This window comes from Hyla sarda, chromosome 2 (assembly GCF_029499605.1).
Source record: "Hyla sarda isolate aHylSar1 chromosome 2, aHylSar1.hap1, whole genome shotgun sequence".
Lineage (NCBI taxonomy): Eukaryota > Metazoa > Chordata > Amphibia > Anura > Hylidae > Hyla > Hyla sarda.
The window spans coordinates 498,100,248-498,120,503 of record NC_079190.1 but is presented as its reverse complement, the minus strand read 5'-3'; the positions used below and the strand labels follow the sequence as shown (position 1 = coordinate 498,120,503).

General features: G+C 42.4%; 1 protein-coding gene across 1 annotated transcript in view; it reads right to left on the bottom strand.

Annotated features, from left to right (window-relative positions):
* The window catches only part of LOC130357516 (integumentary mucin C.1-like), a 137,280-nt gene that overhangs the window by 35,091 nt on the left and 81,933 nt on the right, over positions 1-20,256 (bottom strand). Inside the window, exons 5-8 of the mRNA XM_056560213.1 lie at positions 19,764-19,904; positions 19,395-19,538; positions 14,632-14,781; positions 13,813-13,956 (exon numbers count right to left, since the gene is read on the bottom strand). Of these exons, the coding sequence (XP_056416188.1) occupies positions 13,813-13,956; positions 14,632-14,781; positions 19,395-19,538; positions 19,764-19,904 (579 nt within the window). The remainder of the gene's footprint in view (positions 1-13,812; positions 13,957-14,631; positions 14,782-19,394; positions 19,539-19,763; positions 19,905-20,256) is intronic.

Sequence of the window (20,256 nt, the reverse complement as noted above, 5' to 3'; positions counted from 1 at the left end):
GAGGCAGCTGACAGCTATCTGCCCCTCTCTGCTGCAATGCTCAATAACGTGAATAGGAGGTTTAGCAATCAATGATCCTTCTCAGAGTAACAGCACAGCACTCTGCACTCCTGTCTTTCCCTAATGCTGATGTGACTAGCAGTTGCAGTGTAACGCTGTGGTATAAGCTAGTCAGACACACACAGTCCCGTCCTCTCCATCTGAGTGCATAGATGAAATGAAGAGAGGCAATATGGCCACCGATTATATAGGGGCTGTGACATCACAGGGGTCAGTGAACACTGATAGGCTGCATCTCACATGTGATTCAGGGTCAGCCCGCCTACCTTCATTCCCGCCGCTGTTTCCCGCCCTCCCATAATCCCCTGCCCCATGTACTCACATGTGGATTCGCCATTTTATCTCTCCAATAGCCTGGAACACTGTAAAATGAAGTTTAATGAAGCGATTCACGCGATCCAATCACGGCGAATCGAATATTTCATGAAATTCGTAACGAATTCGGGTTCGTCAGCTTCGATTCACTCATCTCTAATCAGAACTATCATCATCATTTGTTTTATATTATCTATTGGCAAGTTAATAGTCATTAATTTCCTGCTTGCATTGATAAATTATTTTATAAATTTGTATTTGTGACTAGTTGTTACACAATTCAGCCCTACTGTAAGTCCTGGGGGCATCTGAGCATTGGGAGCTACTATTTGGGCCCAAGAAAGGTGACTGCTATAAGTGATGTCCAGTTCTGCTATGTTGTGACCAGCTGGTGTTGGTACAGCTTTAGCATTTTCTGACCCCCTAAGAACCATTAGATAAAAGGGGTAATTCTAAGGGCATCAACTGGATAGATTTTACTTGCCAAGAAAGAAAAGAATAGAATGATAAAACAGACAAATCACAAGGTCTAGATGACATTTATCCCTTTGTTCTATGGGAATTAAGTAACTAAGTTATAGGGTCTGTTCCCCACAATTGGTGCATAGCAAATATGGTGCCAATCTTTAAGAAGGGGTCATAAAATGACCCTGGGAACTATAGACCTGTTAGTTTAACCTCCATTGTATGAATTCCTTCTCAAAAATATTTTCTTTGTTTTTGATGGACAATTTTATTTTCCCAGGAGTGGAGCCTTTATAGGGGGCGAAACATTTCCCCTCCTTTGCAGTAATTTATATATTTTGAGGAAATATTTATTTTCCTTTGATTATCCATTCTTTGAAGCAGATTAGAATGCTTGGAAGTTATATAGACGACGTCCTGATGGTGTGGAGGGGAAACAGGGAGAGTTTTCTAGAATTAGTGTAATATATAAATGTCAATCGAATACAGGAAGACTTCCAGCTGCAAGATTCGTAGAATTCTCAAACTCTATTGAATATCTTGTAAAAACACACTAGTGCTGGAGCAATAAATGACTGTCTTTAATCATGGCTAAAAAACACAATAGTAATTAATACATAAATACAAATTGTTAGAATTTGTCCTTTACGGCTTACTTTGTGGGTGCCAGTATTTATTTTCTGGATTTGGCTTTAAGCATTGTATTAAAAATTCAAAATGAGAGACAGGTGGCCAAAGAAAGCAAAACTAATCCTAAATATTTTTTTAGACATATAAATGCAAAAAAAACAAGGACAGAGCATGTAGGACCCCTTAATAATGATAATGGGGAGGTTGTCACAGGCGATCAAGAGAAGGCGGAGCTACTGAATGGGTTCTTTAGTTCTGTATACACTATGGAAGAAGGAGCTGACATTGGCCAGGTCAGTGCTGGTAACACATCATGTAATGTACTGAACTGGCTTAATGTAGAGATGGTACAAGGTAAGTTAAGTGATATAAATGTAAGCAAATCCCCAGGACTGGATGGACTACACCCAAGAGTTCTTAGAGAGGTAAGTTCAGTAATATCTGTACCCCTGTTCATGATATTTGGAGATTCTCTGGTGTCTGGTATTGTGCCAAGGGACTGGCGCAAGGCGAATGTGGTGCCAATCTTCAAAAAGGGCTCTAGGTCTTCCCCAGGAAACTATAGACCGGTAAGTTTAACGTGCATTGTGGGTAAATTGTTTGAAGGACTTATAAGTGATTACATACAGGAATACATAGGGGATAATTGTATTATAAGTGATAGCCAGCATGGGTTTACTAAGGATAGAAGTTGTCAAACCAATCTAATTTGCTTTTATGAAGAGGTGAGTAGAAGCCTTGACAGAGGAATGGCTGTGGATATAGTGTTTCTGGATTTTGCTAAAGCATTTGATACTGTCCCTCATAGACGTCTGACAGGTAAGTTAAGGTCTTTGGGTTTGGAAATTTTAGTTTGTAACTGGATTGAACACTGGCTCATGGATCGTACCCAGAGAGTGGTGGTCAATGATTCGTACTCTGATTGGTCCCCGGTTATTAGTGGTGTACCCCAAGGTTCAGTACTGGGCCCGCTGTTGTTTAATTTATTTATCAATGATATAGAGGATGGTATTAACAGCTCTGTTTCTATCTTTGCAGATGACACCAAGCTTTGTAGCACAGTACAGTCTATAGAGGATGTGTATAAGTTACAAGATGACTTGGATAGACTAAGTGTCTGGGCATCCACTTGGCAAATGAGGTTCAATGTGGATAAATGTAAAGTTATGCATCTGGGTACTAATAACCTGCATGCATCGTATGTCTTAGGGGGGATTAAACTGGCAGAGTCACTGGTAGAGAAGGATCTGGGTGTACTTGTAGATCACAGACTACAGAATAGCATGCAATGTCAGGCTGCTGCTTCCAAAGCCGGCAGGATATTGTCATGTATCAAAAGAGGCATGGACTCAAGGGACAGGGACATAATACTCCCCCTTTATAAATCATTGGTACGGCCTTACCTGGAATATGCTGTTCAGTTTTGGACACCTGTCCATAAAAGGGACACTGCGGAGTTGGAAAGGGTGCAGAGACGCGCGACTAAACTAATATGGGGAATGGAACATCTTAGCTATGAGGAGCGATTAAAGGAGTTACAATTGTTTAGTCTTGAGAAGAGACGTTTAAGGGGGGATATGATAAACGTATATAAGTATATTAATGGACCATACAAAAAATATGGAGAAAAACTGTTCCAGGTTAAACCCCCCCAAAGGACGAGGGGGCACTCCCTCCGTCTGGAGAAGAAAAAGTTTAGTCTCAAGGGGCGACACGCCTTCTTTACCATGAGAACTGTGAACTTATGGAACAGTCTACCTCAGGAACTGGTCACAGCAGGAACAATTAACAGCTTTAAAACAGGATTAGATACATTCCTGGAACAAAATAAGATTAATGCTTATGAAAAAATATAAAATCTCATCCCTTCCCCAATATCGCGCCACACCCCTACCCCTTAATTCCCTGGTTGAACTTGATGGACATATGTCTTTTTTCGACCGTACTAACTATGTAACTATGTAACTATGTAACTATCACATGACTTTGTGAAGTATTGTTAGTCTTGTGTTAGCCTATGACTAAGGCAGTTACCCCTGAAACGTGTCAGGCATACAACAGCCTATCTTGGTGTTTGGGCTATTGGATTTATGAAGATACAAGAAAGAAGATGATCTTTTATTCACCAGCGGTGAAAGTGGTTTTTATTTATTTGGACTTTTGGATTGGGCTAGTGCACTCACGGCCAACGGTGATTGATACAAGAACATATAGTGAGCGGGTGTGCTATCTACATCCCGACATGTGTTGTATTTGGAGACAAGTTAGGAACAAATCTTTATGCCATATATTATTATTCAACAGGGTCAATCTCTGTACTAGCTTAGAACCTCAAAGTCTTGGGGCTATTTGAGTACATCCTTCCCACCATTTTTGGATAGTTATGAATGCTCAGATTGGTGATATCTTTGGATGTTTGGTTACTTAGTCATGTTTTTGGATGTTTAGTTTGGTGGTGTGTTTAGATGCTTCGTTTGGTCATGTTTTCGAATGCTAAATTTGGTGATGTCAATGTAATGTCCATTTTTCCATTTTTTTGTTTTGTATTTTCTGCTTTGGGTCCTGTTCAGACATTGTTTATGTCTGAACAGATTCTGTGTTCATTCTCCCAGGTTTGGGAAGAGTTAATGCTTCCAGCCTATGGGATCCTGGGTGGGGTTATTTAGACCCTAGCTCCACTAGAACTCTCTGCTGGTTATTTGACCTGTACGCTGTCCATGTGTTATTTTTTATGCACCTTAGCTTTGTCCGTTTGGGCACATGTCCTGAGTTTTAACCATGGTTATCTGTCCTGTTTGATATATAGATTTTAGCTTGCCTTGTTTGACTACCTTTGTTCTTTGGGGTTTTATATTTTTGTATTGCACTTGTTTATTTACCTTGATATATTTTAGTCCATGTTCACACCCTGCGTTTTGTCATTCCTGTTTTGACCTTGTGTGATCCTGGATCTCCTAGGATAGAATTCCTGAGCCTTGTGCTAATCCTTCTATCTAGGAGTGAGTGAATATTTTGTCTGTCCCCCCGTGTTTGCTTGTATTTAGGATTTTTGTTTCCTCCTAGGCCAGTATCCTGAACTCTCGGTGGAGAGTGCCCGCTGGCTAGGAGCCTATTTGGCTTTGGTATTTATGTCCCTCCATGTTTGGAGTGGGGTGTCCAGTGTGTTTCTTGTTCTGAGTCCAGTGTGAACAGTGCTCTTGATTTCCTGACCTGTTTAGTGTTTTACCTGTCACTATGTTCATTTTGGTGATGTCATTATGTTCATGAGTTCATGAATTAAAAATGTTTCATGTTTGTCATCTAGAATCCATATATCAAACATAAAAAAGGAGGATTGTGTGACACGTCCAGTTTACAGAAATAATGCTGCTAATAAATGTTGAATATCTAGAATTTTTTTACACAGCATCCAAAAAAAAAAAAAATTATTTAAACCAAGGTGTATTCTGAAATTGTTATAAATGTTTATATATGACTTCAGGACAATTTGCCCTGTGTGTATACATAGAAAGCAGCACTATTTCTGCTTAGTATATAACTTCAACATGGTATTTTTCAGTAGATATCTGCTCTGCAGGCTTCATCTATAATTTGCAGTTCTCCTGGAGCTGGTGGACAGAACGCTATCCTCCCTCATCCATAGACTTGTATTGGTTGTCTTCCAGACACAGGACAAAGCTGAGCTGATTTTTAGAGGAGATGATTTGAGCAGCAGTAGGAGGAGGGTGTGGGGGCAGAGTTTGATAAGATATATTACAAAGTTTCTTATATTTCCTTGTACTATTGATCTATGCAAAGTTTGTTCACGACAGTGACTATTTTAATATATTCTGCCAGTACAACATTGATTTCAAGCACCTCCACAATAAATACCCCTTTTGCCCCTTTGACACCTCTATAACCATTCATGACATTAGTCTTGACATTCCGGAAGTAAGAACATTTCTATTATTTGTGCAGCAATAAAGGTCTTGCTTCTTACAGAACAAGACATAGTTCTATATACAGTATGAGGGAGATTTATCAATATGCGTCTGTGTGCAGCCACTTCACAGCCTTTTTTTCCCCTGTGTTTTTGCTTATGTGCACCAAATTTATCAATATGGCTCAAGACTTTGATACGTTTTGCACAAACGAAAAATCACCTCTAAACCTGCTGTAGGATGTTGTTTTTCTAAGGCAAGGCAAATGTGGTATAAATTTGCATTTTGCGCAATATTTTTGGACCTTTAATAAAAGACGCAGTTAATAGATCTCGTCCACTGCATAGGCAAGAATGAAGCACTGCATTTCACAGTCACTTTTGCCAAAGTTGTTTTTTTCAGCAAAAACTAACGGCGCAAAACTTTTTCACCAAATTTCAGCCAATAAAATGTCAGGAAGGCAATGATAAATCTCCCCCTATGTGTTACATTTAACAATACAGTGGTCCCTCAACATACGATGGTAATTCATTCCAAACGAGCCATCGTTTGTCGAATCCATCGTATGTTGAGGGATTCGTGCAATGTAAAGTATAGGAAGCTGTACTCACCTGTCCCCGCCGCTCGAGATGGTGTCCCCGCCGCTCCCGATGGTGATCCCGGACCTCCGCTGGGCTCTCCACTGTCTTCTCCGGTCCTCTGCTGTCTTCTCCGGTCCTCTTCTGTCTTCTCCGGTCCTCTTCTGTCTTCTCCGGTCCTCAGCTGTCTTCTCCGGTCCTCTGCTGTCTTCTCCGGTCCTCTTCTGTCTTCTCCGGTCCTCTTCTGTCTTCCGCAAGGCCTTACTGGGCCTGCGTAGCGACGTCATTACCCAGCTGCATACACCATTCCTATTGGATGGCGTGCGCAGCAGCGTATTGACGTAATCGGAGAAGGCCGAGAAGACACCGGAAGACCAGCGCTGGACCCGGAGGGCACCCCGGAGCATCGTGGAGGGGTAAGTAATACTTACCGCACCACACGGGGAACATTAAGCTGCTATCCGGCAGCAGCTTAAGCATTTGGCGCTGCCGCATAGCACTTAATGCGATGGCCCTGACATAAAAAAGCATTGTATGTCGATGCTGACATCTACATGTGATGGCCTCTGAGAGGCCATCGTATGTCGATTTCATCATATGTCGGGGCCATCGTAGGTCGGGGGGTCACTGTATTTATATATTCACCGGGGGTGCCAGTTGTGGGCGGGCACACAGTGACTGGGGTCATGACACACCTTCCACTACTGCTACTCTCTGGCTGCAGCCTCGTGCATTCAGAAGGTAACGCAAGAGCCTCTAAATGAGAGGAAGTCTGGGAAGAGTTACTGCCGGCCACCTCCAGGGGCAGCACAGAGCAGCGTCCTTCTCGGCACAGGTGTCTCAGTACTAGATTAAAAGGGGATTAGATACCCGGGTGTATCTAATTGCTATAAACCCTCACCTCCAGTGCTTGGGCTAACAAACACCTAGGTACCAGGATGAAATTCTCAGACACCATGGCAACCTGGCGTCTGGGATTTGTCAAGCCATAGCTCAGAATGAGTTGAGTGTTAGAGAGGAGAACAATGAATGAATGGAAATGCAATCCTATAAACAAATAATAAACAAAAATTTGCAGCAAGATGAGCTGAAGAATGTGAAGAAAAAAGGACACGAAGAATAACTGAGTACGTCCTACTTTACGGATCTGACCGGAGGGAGGTCACTGTTCACACTGATACTTGTGATATTTATAAATAAAAAAAAACTAAAAACGTATAATATTTCTTAACATCGATATGTTTATTACAGACACAGAACATTAAGCTTCGGTACAAACTCAATTTTTTATTTTAAAAAGTCACCAATATCCTAAATTTTAAAAACAATATGACATGTGACAGGAAAGAAAACTTCATGAAGTGAATCATTTCTTTGGTTTCAGTGCTCCTTCATGTTGTTCCTCTTTGGGACTCTGAAATGGAACAAAGTGACTCAAATTGTTTATTCAATTTTGGATGGTTTTTAGTTGCTACATTTTGATATTGAAGTCTGTCAAATGTAGTGATGACCGAATCATTTTGGTATGAATCGGATTTATTCCAAAATTCTGTGAATCTGAAATGTTTTTAGATTAATTTCAGATAAATTTCTCAAAGTGGCGGCCGCTACTACTAATCCTGCACAGCCCCTTGACTCCTGCCTTTTCCATCATGTTGTATGCTGTCAGGGCTGGTGCAAGGATTTTTGCCACCCTAGGCAAAAGCTAAATTTGCCGCCCCTTGACTCCACCCATTGACCCGCCCTTTGACACGCCCACCTTACTACTGGGATGACACACTTTAACAAACCTCCTCCTCATGTAATCTCCTTACTACTGGAGTGATACACTGTAACAAACCTCCTCCTCATGTAATTACCTTACTACTGGGGTGACACACTGTAACAAACCTCCTCCCCATGTAATTACCATACTACTGGGGTGACACACTGTAACAAACCTCCTCCTCATGTAATTGCCATACTACTGGGGTGGCACCAGTGGCGTTGCGACCCGGGTGCGGGGGGTGCGGCCCGCACCGGGTGACACCAACCTTATGGGGTGACACCAAGACGCTCCGCAGCACCCACCCCCCCATCTGTGCCCGACCGGCCTCCCATCCGTCAGCACCCCCCCCCCCCCCCCCGGGCTGTGTGTGCGGTGCGCCCGTCCGTCAGCAACCCCCCTCTTTCTCCGGCACTGTGCGCCCGTCCATCATCACACCCCCCCCCCTCACCTTCACCAGCACTGTGCCCGGCCTCCGCTCCCACGTCTGCGCCGGCCTGACGTCACACCGCATGGCCGCGCAGGAGGACGTCAGTTACGTCACTCGCACGGCGCCCGGTGAGAAGGAGCGCTGCGCTGGATGGGTGAGTGTGTGTGTCTGTCTCTATCTAGGTTTGTGTATGTGACTGTGTGTGTGTATGAGACTCTGTGTGTGTGTGACTCTGTGTGTGTGTGACTGTGTATGTGTGTGTCTGTGAGTGTGTGTGTCTCTCTGACTGTGTGTGTTTGTGTGTGTCTCTCTCTCTGTGTTGTATGTGTTTTTTGTGTGTGTGTGGGGGGGGGGGGGGGCCGGTGGTGGTATAACCAGCAATCTATTGTGGGGAGACTTTGACCCATTGTGGGGAACCTGCAAGGGAACCTGCGGCCTAATGTGGGGAAACTACTACCAAGTGTGGGGAGTCTATGCTACCTTATGTGGGGAGTCTATGCTACCTTATGTGGGGAATCTGTGCTACCTTATGTGGGGAGTCTATGCTACCTTATGTGGGGAATCTGTGCTACCTTATGTGGGGAGTCTATGCTACCTTATGTGGGGAATCTGTGCTACCTAATGTGGGGAAATTGCTACCTAATGTGGGGTAACTGGTACCTACCTAATGTGGGGGAACTGGTACCAAATGTGGGGAATCTATGCTGCCTAATGTGGGGAATAGATGCTACCTAATGTGGGGAAACTGCGACCTACCTAATGCGGGGGAACTGCTGCCTACCTAATGCTCCCCCCCTGGCAGTAGCACCCTCATCATCCACCAGAAACACCCCCCCCCCCCAGCAGCACCTCCATCAGCAGATCCTGATGGTGGATGATGGCGGTGCTCCTGCCAGGAGGATGATCCTGCGGATGGATGATGGGGATGATACTGCCAGGGGGGATGGCCAGAGTAGCACCCTCATCATCCTCCGGCAACACCCCCCGAGTAGTAGCACTCCCATCATCCACTAGCAACACCACCAATACCCCCCTCCCGTCGTAATAGCATCAGCTAACGGATGTTGAGGGGTGTTACTGAGGTTGTGGTAGTATTATATTCAGAGGGTGCACTGTATGGCAACGTTATATTCAGAGGGCGCAGTTTGTGGTAGTATTATATTCAGAGGGCACAGTGGGTGGTAGTATTATATTCAGAGGGCGCAGTTTGTGGTAGTATTATTAGAGATGAGCGAACTTACAGTAAATTCGATTCGTCACAAACTTCTCGGCTCGGCAGTTGATGACTTATTCTGCGTAAATTAGTTCAGCCTTCAGGTGCTCCGGTGGGCTGGAAAAGGTGGATACAATCCTAGGAAAGAGTCTCCTAGGATTGTATCCACCTTTTCCAGCCCACCGGAGCACCGGAAAGCTGAACTAATTTATGCAGGAAAAGTTATCAACTGCCGAGCAGAGAAGTTTGTGACGAGTTGAATTTACTGTAGTTTGCTCATCTCTAAGTATTATATTCAGAGGGCGCAGTGGGTGGTAGTATTATATTCAGAGGGTACAGTATGTGGCGGTATTATATTCAGGGGTACAGTATGTGGCAGATTTATATTCAGGGGTACAGTATGTTGCAGATTTATATTCAGAGGGTACAGTATGTGGCAGATTTATATTCAGAGGGTACAGTATGTAGCAGATTTATATTCAGAGGGCGCAGTTTGTGGTAGTATGATATTCAGAGGGTACAGTATGTGGTAGTATTATATTCAGTGGGTACAGTGTGTGGCGGTATTATATTCAGGGGTACAGTATGTGGCAGATTTATATTCAGAGGGTACAGTATGTGTTGGTATTATATTCAGAATGTACAGTGTGTGGAAGTATTATATTCAGTGGGTATGGTGTATGGAAGGTTTATAATCAAAGAGTATAGTGTATAGTAGTATTATATTTAGAGGATACAGTGTCTGGCAGGTTTATAATAATAATTGTTTTCATATAGAGGATGAGAATGCGCTGACATAGTGAGGAGACGTCTGGGCATCACATTCTGCAGAGAGAAGTTTTAGCTGGATCAAGTCCAGGCGGTATGTACCATCTGAATTAGATAAGGAAAGACTATAGAGAAGACGTCACCTGTAGTCACTGATATCATTGTGTATTCTCCTCACTATAGAGAAGACGTCACCTGTAATCACTGATATCATTGTATATTCTCCTCACTATAGAGAAGACGTCACCTGTAATCACTGATATCATTGTGTATTCTCCTCACTATAGAGAAGACGTCACCTGTAGTCACTGATATCATTGTGTATTCTCCTCACTATAGAGAAGACGTCACCTGTAGTCACTGATATCATTCTGTATTCTCCTCACTATAGAGAAGACGTCACCTGTAGTCACTGATATCATTGTGTATTCTCCTCACTATAGAGAAGACGTCACCTGTAGTCACTGATATCATTGTGTATTCTCCTCACTATAGAGAAGACGTCACCTGTAGTCACTGATATCATTGTACATTCTCCTCACTATAGAGAAGACGTCACCTGTAGTCACTGATATCATTGTGTATTCTCCTCACTATAGAGAAGACGTCACCTGTAGTCACTGATATCTTTGTATATTCTCCTCACTATAGAGAAGACGTCACCTGTAGTCACTGATATCATTGTGTATTCTCCTCACTATAGAGAAGACGTCACCTGTAGTCACTGATATCATTGTGTATTCTCCTCACTATAGAGAAGACGTCACCTGTAATCACTGATATCTTTGTGTATTCTCCTCACTATAGAGAAGACGTCACCTGTAATCACTGATATCATTGTGTATTCTCCTCACTATAGAGAAGACTTCACCTGTAGTCACTGATATCATTGTGTATTCTCCTCACTATAGAGAAGACGTCACCTGTAATCACTGATACCATTGTACATTCTCCTCTCTACATCAGAGCTGTAGTCACTTGTCAGTTCTATAGTTAGGGCAGTGAAACTACAACTCCCAGCATAACCTCACCACTGCTCAAAGGGGTACTCTACTGGAAAACATTTTTTTTAATCAGCTGGTGCTACAAAGTTAAACAGATTTGTAAATTACTTCTATTTAAAAATCTTAATCCTTCCAGTACTTATTATCTGCTGTATAAGCGATTCACAGGAAGTTATTTTCTTTTTGAATTTCTTTTCTGTCTGACCACAGTGCTCTGTGCTGACACCTCTGTCCATGTCAAGAACTGTCCATAGTAGGAGCAAATTCCCATAGCAAACCAATCCTGCTCTGGACAGTTCCTGACATGGACAGAGGTGTCAGCAAATAACACTGTGGTCAGATTGGAAAGAACTACACAACTTCATGTGGAGCATACACCAGCTTATAAGTACTGTAAGTATTAAGATTTTAAATAGAAGTAATTTAAAAATCTGTTTAACTTTCTGGCACCAGTTGATATAAAAGTAAATGTTTTCCAGTGGAGTACCCCTTTAAGTAATTCTGGGAGCTGTATATTTAAATGGTGAAAACTTCTTTAACACTTTCCTATTCTGTGGAAACTGGTATATCTGATTATTATACTGGAATTTCTCACAATGCGCTACAACAGGGGTGTCGGTCACAACAGGCTAAAAACTTACTGGGGGGAGGGGGGAGGTATGGGGTGACACCATTTTCTACCGCACCGGGTGACACCAACCCTAGCAACGCCACTGGGTGGCACCCATGGGGGCGGGGGGGGGGGGGGTATGGTGGTGTTGCTGGCTGAGCTGGTTGAGCAAGTGGTTCTGATGCTGGCCCCATCAAGAGGGTGCTCTAAGCGGCTGCCTACTTTGCCTATAGGCAGAGCCGGGCCTGTATACTGTGGTCTTGCGGCTGAACACATACCCTGTACAGCTTTGTCTCCCAACTGTGGCCCTCCAGATGTGGCAAAACTACAGCTCCCAGCATGCTCGGACAGCCAATTGTAGTTTTGCAACACATTCAGGTCTACAGTTTGGAGACACAGCTGTACAGGATAAATGTACAAAGCCTGGAACCTAGGAGACCACAGAGTGCCATGGTTAGGTACTTACCAGTCCACGCTTCTGTGGCATTCTCAGCTGGCCTACTGGGGGCATAGTAGCAGACCAACCCTTATGATGGCAGGGCTGGTAAGCCTTTGGGAGAACGGGGACGCTGCATCAATAAGGGCTAGTGTCAGCTTTCTATGCTCTCTCTGCCTGGCACATTTAAATGGGCACCAGATGCCCATAATTTATGCTTTTCCTTGTGCACTTCTGTGACCTCCTGGATTTCTGACCATGTTGCTTTTTGTCCTACTCTCCTTGGATTGTAAATTGGACCATATGTGACCTTCTGTTTTGACCCGGCTTGACAGTAAGGTATTGTTGTTGAATTCTGATTCTTTTCTGATGCTGCCCTCTGGTTTTGACCTCTGGCCTCACTCTGGTTTGCAATTGAGATTCTGATTTGGAGTCTGTCATGATGGTTTGATTTTCACCTGACCTGTTGACTACGTCTGTTCTATCTATCTCTAACTTTAGCAGCCTAGGGACCGCTGCCCAGTTGAGGGCCATCGATTAGGGTGGATCATCCAAATAGGTTGGGTTATTATGCTGGGTTAGTTTAGGGCTCACTGTTTCCCCCCTATGACATGGGATAGCCATACACGGCTTTTCAAAGAACTAGGGGCACTTTCGATTTGGACCAAATTTATTGCTGTGCACTTTACCAATGTAGGGACCGCTGCCCAGTTGGGGGGCCACCAATTAAGATGAATCGTCCAAATAGGTAGGGTCATTGGGCAGGATTAGTTTGGGGCTTGACTTTTCAAAGCAATAGGGGCATTTTTGACCAAATTTAATTGGATCAAATTGAATCTGTCTAACTGAATGTTATATGATTTGTGTCTGGCTATTCTTCTTTGCTGTTGGATCACTCATAATCATCATCCTCATCACCCATTGAAAGTTTACCAACCAAGTGCTTGCCATGGGTTATCTGTAACACAAGTGTTCCCCCAGAGCTCAGTAGTGTTTGCACAGCCCCTCCCCCCTGCCCAGTACTGATTTGGAATTTGCCATGATGGTTTGATTTTCACCTGACCTGTTAACTACATCTGTTTTATCTTTTCCCCTTTCACTTTACCAGCCTATGCACTGCTGCCCAGTTGGGCGCCATTGATTAGGGTGGATCGTCCAAATAGGTTGGGTTATTATGCTGGGTTAGTTTAGGGCTCACTGTTCCCCCCTATGACATAGGACAGCCATACATTACTTTTCAAAGAAATAGGGGCATTTTCGATTTGGACCAAATTTATTGCCGTGCACTGTAGTCAACGTAGGGACCGCTGCCCAGTTTGGGGCCCGCCAATTAAGATGAATCATCCAAATAGGTAGGGTCATTGGGCTGGGTTAGTTTGGGGCTTGAGTTTTCAAAGCAATAGGGGCATTTTTGACCAAATTTAGTTGGATCACATTTAATCTGTTTCACTGAATGTTATATGATTTGTGTGTGGCTATTCTTCTGTGCTGTTGGATCACTCATAACCATCATCCTCATCACCCGTTGAGAGTTTACCAACCAAGTGCTTACCATGGGCTACAACCTTAAGAGCAAATTATACAACTTTATGAAAGCTATGAGGTAATGTCTTACATTTTCCTTTAGGGAAGAAGCACCATTTGGTTCCCTTTTCACTTGCGTTGAAGCAGCATCCTCTGGAGTAGCACTCTGTGTCAGTAATTCCGGGGAAGCCGCAGTCCTTTCGGTCTGATGCTTTCACAGCACACTGAGAATTATCTGTAACAGGAAGAGGACAGACAAATTTGAGTTCTTCTTTGAGACTTCTTTGCATGTCTAGGTGGTAAAAGAGTTGGCCGACTCTTTCCATGATCTTTGGCCCCACTCTTTCCTCCATAGACATCATCATGCACTTTTGAGGGCAGTCACCACTAAACTGGCTGAACAGAGTTGAGTGAAGTGGGTGTAAAATTTCTCCACAAAATTAGGGCCCCGCAGGTTCTACTATTATCTGCTCTATGGATATGGTTCCCCATCTGCCTGTATTACTGTTGACAATATTGAAGATTAGAAACACCATATCATCTTGCCCCCTTTATAGGTACTGATTTGACCACCTTGGAGAATAGGGTAATCTACTTTCCATGATCCTATGGTCATTCTCCTACCCCCTTGTACAGTCCTGTATAGCTTCGTCCCCCACAATAGCAATGGGCACTGGGCTCCCTCTCTCCCAGTGGCCCATAGAAGCCATACGGTTTGCCATACGTTACATTTGCCCAAACTGCTATGAACTCCAGCATCAAATTCAGCTCATAGCCCTGCAGAAGACCTGGTAGGGTTGTGGATACCTGAAAGGCAGGTTGGTCCTGAAATCCCAAAGGGGCAACTTAACATCTGAACTAGATACACATTACAAGGGACAACCAGATGTGCAATTTCTTTTGACAATACCTTGTGCTTGGGAGTAGAAGCACCAGTTCACCCTTGGTATGCTGGAATCGAAGCAGCACTTTCTCTTGATGCATTCTAAAGAGCTTATTCCCGGGTATCCACAGTTTCTTCTCTTGTAAGGAAACACTCCGCACTCATATTTTTCATTTTCTAAAATGATTTATAAAATACCATTTTGTCATATAAAGGCTCCACAAATTTCAAAATATCCCACAAAAAGTTCTCACACCAGTCTTCAAGTCAACTCAGGTTTGTCTTTTGATATACACTATAAGAAAAAGATCTGCACCTTTGTGGGGAGAGAGACTCTCTTACTCTGGAGGACCTGTCCCCTCCTACATTACACAGACAAAAGATTGACTTGTGTGGGAACTGTGTAATGCTTGGTTTCACCAGTGGTGGTGCTGCAGGGAAATGGAACAGTTAACACCACCGGGTTTCCCCACAGATCACAGTTGATTCATAAACATGGAGGAAACTTTGTGATCATCTTATTCTCGAGGGACCTTTGTAACAAGGAGGGATTGTTCAAAGCGGAGATCCCCCTTGATTTTGGGAGGATAGAAGAGGTTTCCTATAATCTCTTGTCAGTGAAGGCCAAAGGGTCTTTTCACACGGCAGAATTTCCGCTTGCGGAATTCGGCCTCAAATTAAAGCTCATAGACTTCTATGGGATTCCACACTCCCATTCACACTTCTGAATTTCTGCATGCGGAATTCTACAAAGTGTGAATGGGAGTGCGTAATCCCATAGTAGTCTATGGGCGTTAATTTTAAGGCGGAATTACGCAAGCGAAAATTCTGCCGTGTGAATAGACCCTAAGGCTAGGTTCACACTGTGGAATTTCTGGGCAGAATATCTGCCGGAGATAGAGCCAGCGGCACTAGGACCGCGCGGACTACATTGCCATCCCCATAGATGTCAATGCATTTGTGAGCAGATCTCCCAAAAAGATCCACGCAGAAATGCATTGCAGTCTATGGGGGCAGCAATGCAGACTGCTCGGTCCTAGCGCCGCCGGCTCGATCTCCGGCAGAAATTCTGCCCAGAAATTATGCAGTGTGAACCAAGCCTAAGGCTAGGTTCAGACTACGGAATTTCTGCCGGCAATTCCGCTTTAAAATTGCAGGCAGAAATTCTGCTTACTAAAATGTACCAGCTAGTGAATGGGTTTTCCGTTCACCAATTCACACTTTGTCACGAAGCTCCCGACACCTGCTTTAGCGTTCGGAAGAGTTTGTTCCAAACTCTGAGCAGCGGAGTACCCCTTTAAGGAATATGACCCAGACTTTAGACTTTTTGCAAGATATGAGATATTTAGTTTACTGCTGGGTTGGAACTTTATGGGTTGTATTGTAATATCATTATATGGTACTAATACAATCGCACTGTATGGTAGTATCATATTAGTACTCTATGGTAGTATTATCTTAGTACTCTATGGTAGTATTATCTTAGTACTCTATGGTAGTATTATCTTAGTACTCTATGGTAGTATTATCTTAGTACTCTATGGTAGTATTATATTAGCACTCTATGGTAGTATTATATTAGTACTCTATGGTAGTATTATATTAGTACTCTATGGTAGTATTCTCTTGGTACTCTATGGTAGTATTATCTTAGTACTCTATGGTAGTATTATATTAGTACTTTATGGTAGTATTATATTGGCAATGTATTATACTATTATATTAGCACTGTATGTTAGCATTGTAATAACATTGTAGTATTATTTTTGCATTGTATGTCAGTGTCACATTAGCACTATAGTTTATGGCAGTATAACATACACCATGTATGGTGCTATTATATTAGCAGTGTACAGCAGCATTATATTAGTACTGTATGACAGTATTACATTAGCCATATATTGTAGTATTATATTAGTACTCTATGGTAGTATTATATTAGTACTCTATGGTAGTATTCTCTTGGTACTCTATGGTAGTATTATCTTAGTACTCTATGGTAGTATTATATTAGTACTTTATGGTAGTATTATATTGGCAATGTATTATACTATTATATTAGCACTGTATGTTAGCATTGTAATAACATTGTAGTATTATTTTTGCATTGTATGTCAGTGTCACATTAGCACTATAGTTTATGGCAGTATAACATACACCATGTATGGTGCTATTATATTAGCAGTGTACAGCAGCATTATATTAGTACTGTATGACAGTATTACATTAGCCATGTATTGTAGTATTATATTAGTACTCTATGGTAGTATTATATTAGTACTCTATGGTAGTATTATATTAGTACTCTATGGTAGTATTCTCTTAGTACTCTATGGTAGTATTATCTTAGTACTCTATGGTAGTATTATATTAGTACTCTATGGTAGTATTATATTAGTACTCTATGGTAGTATTCTCTTAGTACTCTATGGTAGTATTATCTTAGTACTCTATGGTAGTATTATCTTAGTACTCTATGGTAGTATTATATTAGTACTCTATGGTAGTATTCTCTTAGTACTCTATGGTAGTATTATCTTAGTACTCTATGGTAGTATTATATTAGTACTTTATGGTAGTATTATATTGGCAATGTATTATACTATTATATTAGCACTGTATGTTAGCATTATAATAACATTGTAGTATTATTTTTGCATTGTATGTCAGTGTCACATTAGCACTATAGTTTATGGCAGTATTACATACACCATGTATGGTGCTATTATATTAGCAGTGTACAGCAGTATTATATTAGTACTGTATGACAGTATTACATTAGCCATGTATGGTAGTATTATATTAGCACTGTATGGAAGTAATATATTGACATTTTGTAGAAGTATTATATTAAAACTGTATGGTAGTATTTAAGGATGAGTGAATAGAATCTGATGAATCTGAATTCTTTACGAATTTCAGGAAAAATTTGCTTCGCAACTAATCCGAATATCACCGCGATTCGATCGCACGAATCACTTCGTTAAAGTCCATTTAGTGCGGTCCAGGCTCGAGGGCATCTAAGATGGCGGCTCCATATGTCAGGACATGAGGCAAGAAATGCTGGGGAGGTGGGAAAAGGGTAGGCAGGATGACCCTGAATCACATGCAGCAAGCAGCCTATCAGCAGCCAGTCACCCCTGTGATGTCACAGCCCTATATAATCGCAGCCATCTTGCCGGCCAGCCATTCCAGCGTTCTATTGCAGAGAGAGATAGAGAGGGACAGAGTGCAGTGTGTGTGGCACAGAAAAGCATTTTTACAGCAGCGATTCACCTCAAGCCCCAATCCAGCCGAGAAGCACAGATAGGGAAGGGAGAGAGATTGAGAGAGAGAGTGCAATTTTGATGTACTACACAGCGACTGTGTGCTGCAGCACTGGTGTGCACAACAACTGAAAGGCTGATAGCAGCCAGCCAGTTAGGGTGAGCAGAGCACTAAAAGCCATAATCACCTGCAATTAGTGCCTAACACAGGTTGCGTAGTGGAGCGTATTGTCCTCTATTAAGTGTAATCTGTGCGTACATAGGTGGTGTACCATTTTGTTCCTGTTAAAGTCTTAAGGGCCTAGTTACTGTGAAAGGCCAGCCAAAAGTACACACCTGTTGGTGTTCTAGACAAATACTGTTTTAAAGGGGTATTCCAGGCCAAAACTTTTTTTTTTTATATATATATCAACTGGCTCCGGAAAGTTAAACAGATTTGTAAATTACTTCTATTAAAAAAGCTTAATCCTTGCAATAGTTATTAGCTTCTGAAGTTGAGTTGTTGTTTTCTGTCTAACTGCTCTCTGATGACTCATGTCCCGGGAGCTGTGCAGTTCCTATGGGGATATTCTCCCATCATGCACAGCTCCCGGGACGTGACATCATCATTGAGCAGTTAGACAGAAAACTTCAGAAGCTAATAACTATTGGAAGGATTAATATTTTTTAATAGAAGTAATTTACAAATCTGTTTAACTTTCCGGAGCCAGTTGATATATATGAAAAAAGGTTTTGCCTGGAATACCCCTTTAAGCTTAGTGGAGCATATTGTACTCCCTTCATAAGTGCATACCACATACGTACATCTAAGTGGTGTACCATTTTGTTCCTGTTAAAGTCTTAAGGGCTTAGTTACTGTGAAAGGCCAGCCAAAAGTACACACCTGTTGGTGTTCTAGACAAATACTGTTTTAAGCTTAGTGGAGCATATTGTACTACCCTCATAAGTGCATACCACGCATGTACATCTAAGGGGTGTACCATTTTGTTCCTGTTAAAGTCTTAAGGGCCTGGTTACTGTGAAAGGCCAGCCAAAAGCACACACCTGCTGGTGTTGTAGACAAATACTGTTTTAAGCATAGTGGAGCGTATTGTCCTCCCCTCATATACGCACTAAGTATGTCAGGCAGAGAAATGCCAGGACGTGCACAGAGGTGTGGCAAAGGCCTGAATTCATCAGGCAGAGGTCGCAGCAGACATGAAGCAAAGTTACTATAATAACTATACGTTTTATAGTAGTATTATATAAGCACTATATAGTAGTATTATATTAGTAATAAATAGTAGTATTAGATTAGCACTGTATGGCAGAATTAGTACTTTGTGGTAGTGTGTAATCTGCTATGAACGGTAGTACTGTGTGAGCTCTGTGCAGTAGTATTATATGAGAACTTTATGGCAGTATTTGTATTTGGGGTGCTGCATTTTTACCTAGTATGCAAAATGATAACTTAGAAATGTAAATAGCAAGTGACCTCCCATTTATGTAAATGAGTTATATGAAGAAAGCGTAATCATTCCTTACTCTGCTCTTTGGAGAAGAAGCACCATTTTACTCCGGGAACACTTGAGTTGAAGCAGCATCCTCGGTTATGACACTCTGTGGCGGTAATTCCAGGGTAACCGCAGTCTGTTCTTTTCGGGGGGCTCACAGCGCACTGGGCCTTGTCTATAATACAATCATTGCCTGTAGTTAATACTGATATATTGGTGCTGCTTCTATGTCCCTAGTGCAGTGTTCCTCAAGCAGGGTGCCTCCAGCTGTTGCAAAACTACAACTCCCAGCATGCCCGGACAGCCGAAGGCTGTCCGGGCATGCTGGGAGTTGTAGCTTTGCAACAGCTGGAGGCACCCTGGTTGAGGAACACTGCTGTAGTGGTATTATAGTACTTACTTTGTTCCTGAGTATAGAAGCACCAATTCACCCCGGGAATACTGGAGTCGTAACAGCAGTTCCTCTTGCTGCATTCTGCAGAGCTGATCCCGGGATACCCACAATTCCTTCTCAGCTGGGGAGATCCCCCACAATTCTTTGCTGTTACCATTCGGGAAAAAAAAATGTTAGAAAAATGACTATAATGTTGTCTTATATTACTTAGAGGGGCACTCCGGTGGAAAACTTTTATTTTTTTAATTAACTGGTGCCAGAAAGTTAAACAGATTTGTAAATTACTTCTATTTAAAAATCTTAATCCTTCCAGTACTTATTAGCTGCTGAATTCTACAGAGAAAATTATTTTCCTTTTGGAACACAGTGCTCTCTGCTGACATCATGAGCACAGTGCTCTCTGCTGACATCTCTGTCCATTTTAAGAACTGTCCAGAGTAGGAGAAAATCCCCATAGCAAACATACACTGCTCTGGACAGTTCCTAAAATGGACAGAGA